This window comes from Gekko japonicus, unplaced genomic scaffold (genome assembly GCF_001447785.1).
Source record: "Gekko japonicus isolate JY-2015 unplaced genomic scaffold, Gekko_japonicus_V1.1 scaffold1395, whole genome shotgun sequence".
In the NCBI taxonomy this organism is placed as follows: Eukaryota; Metazoa; Chordata; class Lepidosauria; order Squamata; family Gekkonidae; genus Gekko; species Gekko japonicus.
Genome location: NW_015161440.1, coordinates 5914 through 13631, shown reverse-complemented (window position 1 = coordinate 13631; position 7718 = coordinate 5914). Strand labels below are relative to the sequence as shown.

Below are 7718 nucleotides of genomic sequence, written 5' to 3'. Positions count from 1 at the left end.
ACCCTCCTCCCCTTGTCGAGCCAGGATGGCCTTCCTAGGAAAAGCTCCTGGACCTTCAATTCCCCCAACACTTGGGAAACAAGAGCAGGCAGCCGGGGAGGCAGGGAGCCAGCAAGAAGGGCCGCCCAGACAGGAAACGGCAACGAGGGGGGCTGTTGGCCAGGCTGGGCCAAGGCCACGCTGCAGTCCTGTGGGCAGTCAGGTAAACACGGATCAAGTCCCGCTCCTGAAAACCGGAGCTTTAAAACTAAGTTTCTAGGTGTGTTGAGCTGCCTGCTCAAGGTTCAGGTGCCAGAGGGGTGGCAAGTTAAGACCACCGGTGTGGGCCCTGCGAGAGGGGTGTGTGTGTCCCCCCTGGCCCCTCTGTGTTGTTGTTCAGTCGCACAGTCGAGTCCGACTCTCCGCGACCCCATGGACCAGGTCACGCCAGGCCTTCCTGTCTTCCGCCGTCTTCTGAAGTTGGCTCAGCTTCATGTCCGTTGCATCGATGACACTGTCTAACCATCTCATCCTTTGCCGTCCCCGTCTTCTTTGACCTTCAGTCTTTCCCAGCATCAGGGTCTTCTCCAGTGAGTGCTCCCTTCTCATTGGGTGGCCAAAGTCTTTGAGCTTCAGTTTCATTATCTGGCCTTCCAGGGAACAGCGAGACAGTACTATGCACAGTGAGAACTCGTGCACGCCTGCTTGGTAAGTACGCATGCCACACGGTTCCTTCCTCGGCACAGAAGTCAGCTTGCCCAGACGCAAGACGGTCAGTGCGGCTCAGTTTACTGGCTGTGAAATGGCGGCGGCAGCAACCTGGCTCAGGATCTTTATGCCCTGTATGCTTCAGGGTGTCGCTGGACCGACGCAGCAAGAAAATACTCTCAGGCAGGGCTCTCCCACCCCGCCGTGCCCCAGGAGCAGGGAGCGGGTGGCGGGGCAGCTTCTGACTCACCCCTGGATGCAGAGCGCCAGGACAATCCCGTCGTGGCCTTCCAAGGTCTTTTGGCACTTGTACGTGGTACAGGTATCCCACACCTAGGAGGAAACAGGAGGGTCAGGGGGTGGTGCTCCAGAATGCCCGGAGGGCGGGCCAGGAAGCCCCTCGGGAGGCCAGCGCAGGAAACAGCCGGGCTGGCTTCCCTCGGCCTGAAAGACGGGAAGAGCAGCCGCGCACCTGCTTTCCCCGTCTTTCAGGCAGGCAGTGGGGGGAAAATGCACGGGACGGGAAACGGATGGGCAGGTGTCCTCAGAGATGCAGAACAAAGAACTGCAAGCCCCTGCGATTCTCACTACGGCTCCTGGGTAGAGGCGGCAGAATAGGCCGAAGGACAAGGGCAGGGCCAGTCTAGAGTGTTTGTATGGGGGGGGGGGTGTTTGCACACTGCCACAGCTGTGCTTCAGCCCTCCCCTCTCCTTGTGCACAGGGGACTCAGCCCGCAACAAGGCCTGCAACCACAAGAGTTTTCAAAGCCCTTCCAGAGCAGGGATTGGTGCATTCCAGCCCTGCCTCCTTTACCGGACCGTCGTTCAGGATGCCTCCCCCACCACCACCACTCCCAAGAGCTCTCTGTAGCCGCTGGGCGGACGGGAGTCAACTTGCACAGGGACCCATGAAGCTGCCTTATACTAGACCAGACCCTCTTGGTGCATCAAGGTCACTCTTGTCTACTCCGACAGGCGGAGGTCTTTCCCATCACCTCCTGCCTGGTCCTTTTTAACTGGAGATGCTGCCGGGGACTGAACCTGGGACCTTCTGCCTGCCAAGCAGAGGCTCAGCCACTGAGCCACAGCCCCTCTTTACAGCTCTCCAGGGTCTCAGGCGGAGGTCTTTCCCATCACCTCCTGCTACTGGAGGTGCTGCTGGGGACAGAACCTGGGACCTTCTGCCTGCCAAGCAGAGGCTCTTCCACTGTGCCACAGCCCCTCTTGACAGATCTCCAGGGTCTCAGGCCGGGGTCTTTCCCATCACCTCCTGCCTGGTCCCTTTTAACTGGAGATGCTGCTGGGGCTGAACCTGGGACCTTCTGCCTGCCAAGCAGAGGCTCTGCCACTGAGCCACGGCCCCTCTTGACAGCTCTCCAGGGTCTCAGGCCGGGGTCTTTCCCACCACCTCCTGCCTGGTCCTTTTTAACTGGAGATGCTGCCGGGGATTGAACCTGGGACCTTCTGCATGCCAAGCAGAGACTCTTCCACTGAGCCACGGCCCCCTCCCCAGTCCTCGGAGAGCTCAGCTCAGAAGGGGAACGCATTCAGCTTGTGGCCTTTGCCCCCTCTGCGAAGAGAAGCCCGAGAAGATTTCAGAGGAACCGTGAAGCCTACGAGGGGCTGCCTAGAGCTACCGGGACAGGATGGACTGGCGATTCAACAAGGACATCTTCATCATGGAGGCATTGGGGCTGTTCCTCACCACTTGAAGAACAGATTGGATTTATACCCCATGGCCCTTCACTACCCGAAGGAGTCTCAGAGCGGCTTAAAAACTCCTTTCCCTTCCCCTCCCCACAACAGACACCCTGTGAGGTAGGCAGGGCTGAGAGAGCTCTTTCGAGGACTGCTCTGAGAGAACAACTCCGAGAGAACTTGAGACTGGCCCAAGGTCCCACCAGCAGCTGCATGTGGAGGAGGAGTGGGGAATCAAACCTGGTTCTCCCAGATTAGAGGCCGTGCTCCTAACCACTGCACTAAATTGAAGAAGAGAGAGATTGGATTTATATCTCGACCTTCACTCGGAGTGGCTTACAATCTCCTTCCCCTCCCCACAACAGACACCCTGTGGGGTAGGTGGGGCTGAGAGAGCTCTCTCTCGAGGACTGCTCCGGAGAGAACAGCTCTGAGATAACTTGTGACTGACCCAAGGTCACACCAGCAGCTGCATGTGGAGGAGTGGGGAATCAAACCTGGTTTTCCCGAATTAGAGTCTGCGCTCCTCACCACTACGCCAAACTTGAGAACAGGCGGAAGGGCCTACTCTCTGGACGTACAGGAGGACAGGCAACTGGAGACCCAGCCAGCGACCGGGTCATCCCCACATTATGTGGCATAGTAAATCTCCGAGACCAGAGGAGCCCGCAGGCCAGAAGCATTGGAGAGGCCGCCCCTCCAAAACTATGGGGTTCAGCCCTCACTGGGGGTCCCCGCGACAGCTTCAGAGCCAGCCGGGGCTCACCGCAACTGTCCCCCCCACAGGAAGCAGCAGCCCCGGCCTCCTTTGGGATTTGTTTCTGCCAGAGCAGAACAACATTTCCGTTAAAAGCCGAGCATAAGGCTCACCGCAGGTGCTGTTTGTGCCCCTGGTGGGAATACAGATTATGCCGGCCAATGAGGCATCACTGTAACTGGCATCGGGGGGCACGCTGACATTGGGACTACTTCTTTCGAAGGAGCAGAGCTCTCGCTCAGCTGTTGACTAAGAAGAAGCTGTCTGCAAACGTTTTTTTTTGGGGGGGGAGAAACCTGCCCCAAGCGCCGCAAACGCCAAGCCGCCGGTTTAGAAACGCCGGGCCCCCTCACCTTGATGGTTTTGTCAGAAGAGCCGCTGAAGAGCAGGTCCCCGATGGAGTAGACGCAGAGGCACCAGACAGGGCCCTGGTGACCGACAAAGGTGCCCTTGCACTTAAAGATCTGCTGGGGATCATAGGCTGCAGAAAGGAAGAGGGGCAGGGGGGGAGAGGCACAGCGGTGTGAGAGCAGCAGTCGGGCCCAGCCGGCAACGCTCCTCTCGCAGAACGCCGGACGAGGCACCCGGAAGATTTCATCACCAGGACCCCTCTCAGCACAACAGACAGAAGCGCGGCTCCAGAAAAACCTGAATCGTTTTTAAAAATTGAATTTTTTTAAAAAATGTGTGTTTGTGTGTGTGTGTACTCCCGGAAGCCATGGCGACCTCTGGGGAGTGACCCCTACTGGAGGCCTGGAGAATATTCAGAAAGGCGGCTGAATGAGGCCTGCCCCTGCCTCCCGACTGCTGGTGTTCCAAGGAGGTCTCCCGTCCAAGTACTTGCCGGAGTTGACCCTGCTTCGCTTCCGAGACCTGACTAGATCGGGCTTGCCTGGGCTAGCCAGGTCAGGTCGAAAACCTGAATCGCTTTTGGAAAGGAAGCTCTCTTATACTAGCCTGGAGAATAATCGCTTTTGGAAAGGAAGCTCTCTTATACTCGCTTCCCTGCCCTCCGCTCGTGAATGCAAGCGAGCCCTCCCTCTCCTTATCCAGAATATCAGCTTCCACTTTCAAAAACCGACAGTCTCAGAGGGTGGCTGTGTTGCTCTGCAGGGCAAGAGTTCGATTCGACTCCGGCCGCGACTCAGAAGTCAACAAGATTTTCAGGGAATGAGCCCTGGAGAGAGTCACAGCTCCCTTTGCGTTCCCGCACTTGAATCTAGCTGCAAGCACCTCCTGGCGTCTCCTGCCCTTTCCCAGTAAGTAAAGTAAAGGCAAAGGTTCCCTTGCTCGAAAGCCAGTCGAGTCCGACTCTAGGGTTGCAGTGCTCATCTCCGTTTCAAAGCCGAAGAGCCAGCGCTGCCCAAAGACGTTTCCGTGGTCATGTGGCCGGCATGACTAAACACCAAGCCGCACGGAACGCTGTTCCCTTCCCACCGAAGTGGTCCCTATTTATCTACTTGCAATTTCTTGCTTTCGAACTGCTAGGTTGACAGGAGCTGGAACTAGAGATGGGAGCTCACTCCGTCATGCGGCACACCCGGGTCTCGAACTGTTGAACTACCAACCTTCCACAGCCTGCAGTTCAGTGTCTTAACCACTTGAGCCACCGCAGTTCCTCCTTTTCCAGTAATGGGTCCCCTAATATCCTGAACAGCTTCTCTTTGGATACGCCTTGTGGGGTGCTGGGCTTGCCCCAGGTGCACAGGCCCTGAATCAGACCGCACAGTGGCCTTGGTTCCCAACAGGTTCCACCCAACGTCCGCCTTGCGCCTGATCCTGTGCACCCACCAAGGCTCTCTTCTAAGCTGTGGAGTCTCAGGAGCAAAAATCCTGCTTTGTGAGCTCCTGGCGTGAATGCTGTGAGCAAGCGTTTGGGCTGCTGCATAAATTAGTTTGCTCTGGAGCCCTCCTTCCTGAGCGGAGACAAAAAAGAATGCGTGAGCCGGAAGCTAAGAAGCTGTGAGCTAGCTCACACTCACTCAGCTTAGAGGGAGCAATGGCACCCACACAGCATCGACCACGTATTTCCACTCACAGCCATCCCGTGGAGGACTGTATTCCTGTTAAGTTTTCAGACGTATTATCCCCTGTGGTCTCTGTAATCTACAGTCCTTTCCTGCCCTTTCTGTGGAATGCATATGCAGCGATCACCACATACCTCCAAGTCTCATGTTGGTCCACTACTTCTATGTTCTCTTTTACTGCCAAGACACCACCCCCCGCAGCTGCAAGCAAGAGGCTGCTCTGGGACCTCCAGGGTTGTCCCCCACAGCCCCCCCACAGCGGCTCAGAGGCTGCAGGCCTCTGCACGGAAACCCCTTGACGATGCACCTCTTTCCAAACACACTTTCTCTGTCGCGTGTCCTTCTTCCTACAGACGCCATGACTGTCCGTTGTTGCTCTGTTCAACAGCTGCCTTCTGTTCAGCCCGTCCATGGTTGCTCAGTCTCTGTTCAACAGCTGCCTTCTGTTCAGCTCCCTTGCTGTTAAAGGCAATCCTGTTCCCGCTGGAAGCACCTGACGCTGCTATTCCTAGAGAACGGATGCTCCACACTGCCCCCCCCCCAGCTCCCATCAGCCTTTGCACAGAGTAGGGGTTACCAGCTGTGCTGTGGCCTTTGACAATAAGCACCGGCAGTCCTTGGCAGAGACTGAGCTTGTTCCAAGCTGCTCTAGCTATGGTCGAAACCCTCCCTTCCCAACACCACGTGGCTCCATGTGTTTTCCAGGCCCTACAAATCAGAGGCAACACTTCCCAGAGAGCCAACCTCAGAGGTCCTGCTTGCAACTTAAATCTGGCCTCTGGGACCCCAGGACTACATTTCCTAACATGCACCACGGCTTCTCCCCTGGGCTACCAGCCTGGCTGTCCAGAACGCGTCTTGTACCCCTCGCATCCCCGGATGGGATAAATTAACAACTCTATGTGAGTTCAAGGGGATATGCAAAGTAAGGTAAAGGTTTCCCTTGCTCGAAAGCCAGTTGAATCCGACTCTAGGGGGCAGTGCTCATCTCCATTTCCAAGCTGAAGAGCCAGCGCTGTCCGAAGACGTTTCCGTGGTCATGTGGCCGGCATGACTAAACGCCGAGGCGCACGGAACGCCGTTACCTTCCCACTGAAGTGGTACCTGTTTATCTACTTGCAATTCCTTGCTTTCAAACAACAGTTGACAGGAGCTGGGGCCAGAGACGGGAGCTCACTCCGTCACGCGGCACTCAGGTCTCGAACTGCCGAACTACCGGCCTTCTGGTCTGCAGTTCAGCATCTTAACCACTGAGCCACCAAGTGCACCAAACCCTTTCAAGGGACCAACTGGGGTGGGATTGCAACCGCATGCAGTCTTTGGCGTTTCACAATGCTCGCTCACCAGGAAGAAAGCCAAAATGAAAGCCAAACCAGGAACAAATGAAAAGACGTCCACTGAACCAGTATCCTTCACAGCAGAACACTTCTATTCAAAGTCACCACTGGGTAGCACTTATTTAAAGTATTTATTTAAAACATTTATTTAAAATGCCTGTGTTTTTGCCCTTCTTCACACCTGAAGATGCCACAATCCACAATTAAGCCAGCACAAGTCAAAATCGACAGACTGAACCGCCACATGCACCCTGCCCCCCAAAAGAAGCCTGCAATTTATATCCTTTTAAAAGCCAAGGCCTGAGGTTGGGCTCTGAAAGGAACAGGATGCCAAAATTCTGGGCCACCTGTGGTTTTCAGGTTGTCCTCCAGGAGAGCCCACTGTAGAACGCATGAGAGCAATCTATCTGCGAGATCACAAAACCATGGATCAGCGCAGTCAGATTGGCCTCTACACCGATCTGCTTTTCAGGCAGCAATGTCTGCGGCTCTAACAGCACACACATTTTGATGGGACGGCAGCTACGCCCCCAGTAAGTAGATGCTCTTGCATAGGATTACGAAGAGAGTTCCATCATTTGCGTTTGCACTACAGCACAGCACAGCAGAGGAGCAAACCTGTTCTCAACCCGAGGCGCTGCTCTTTCGGGTGCAAGTGATAAAAGAACCGTGTGAAACCGCCCAGTGTGCATTCAGTAATTTCTGGCTCTCCAATGAAACCACCTCGTTTTACCTCTTTGGTCTCTTCTTCAGCATCAGACCTTGCCCTTACTAGACGGTGCAGAGCCTGCCCAGCTCTCCGGACAATAACGTCTTCCGAGCAGGTGGGCCAGAACTCAGCAAGTTAAAATAAAAAGCACAGATAACTGCCCGTGATTTAGCAACTTAAGACGACCACGGTCCTGTTCAGCCAGCTGGTTCAGGACGGGAGAGAGACGCAGCGGGATACTCACAGCCCAAGATCCCCATGTTCAGCCGGGCGTTGATGTGGGACAACTCGTCCTGAAAAGACAACATCGCGGAGGAGGTTAGGCCCACGACAGCTGCCGTCCGGGGGCCACCCTCTCCCCACGTGGACAAAGGTGGAAACCACTTTCCCTGATGGGCAATGCTCCCTCTAAGCTGTGGAGTCTTGTGAGCAAACATTCTACTTTGTGATGTGAAGGCCCGGAAAAAAACCGGAAAAATTAGGGGAAAAACCTTTCCCCCCCC

The 7718-nt window shown here is 55.6% G+C and overlaps 1 protein-coding gene across 1 annotated transcript in view; it reads right to left on the bottom strand.

Annotated features, from left to right (window-relative positions):
• The window catches only part of TRAF7 (TNF receptor associated factor 7), a gene marked incomplete at its 5' end in the record, with an annotated part of 27215 nt that overhangs the window by 13697 nt on the left and 5800 nt on the right, over nucleotides 1-7718 (bottom strand). Inside the window, 3 exons of the mRNA XM_015429016.1 lie at nucleotides 938-1020; nucleotides 3496-3623; nucleotides 7460-7549. Coding sequence (XP_015284502.1) covers nucleotides 938-1020; nucleotides 3496-3623; nucleotides 7460-7549 — 301 coding nt within the window. The remainder of the gene's footprint in view (nucleotides 1-937; nucleotides 1021-3495; nucleotides 3624-7459; nucleotides 7550-7718) is intronic.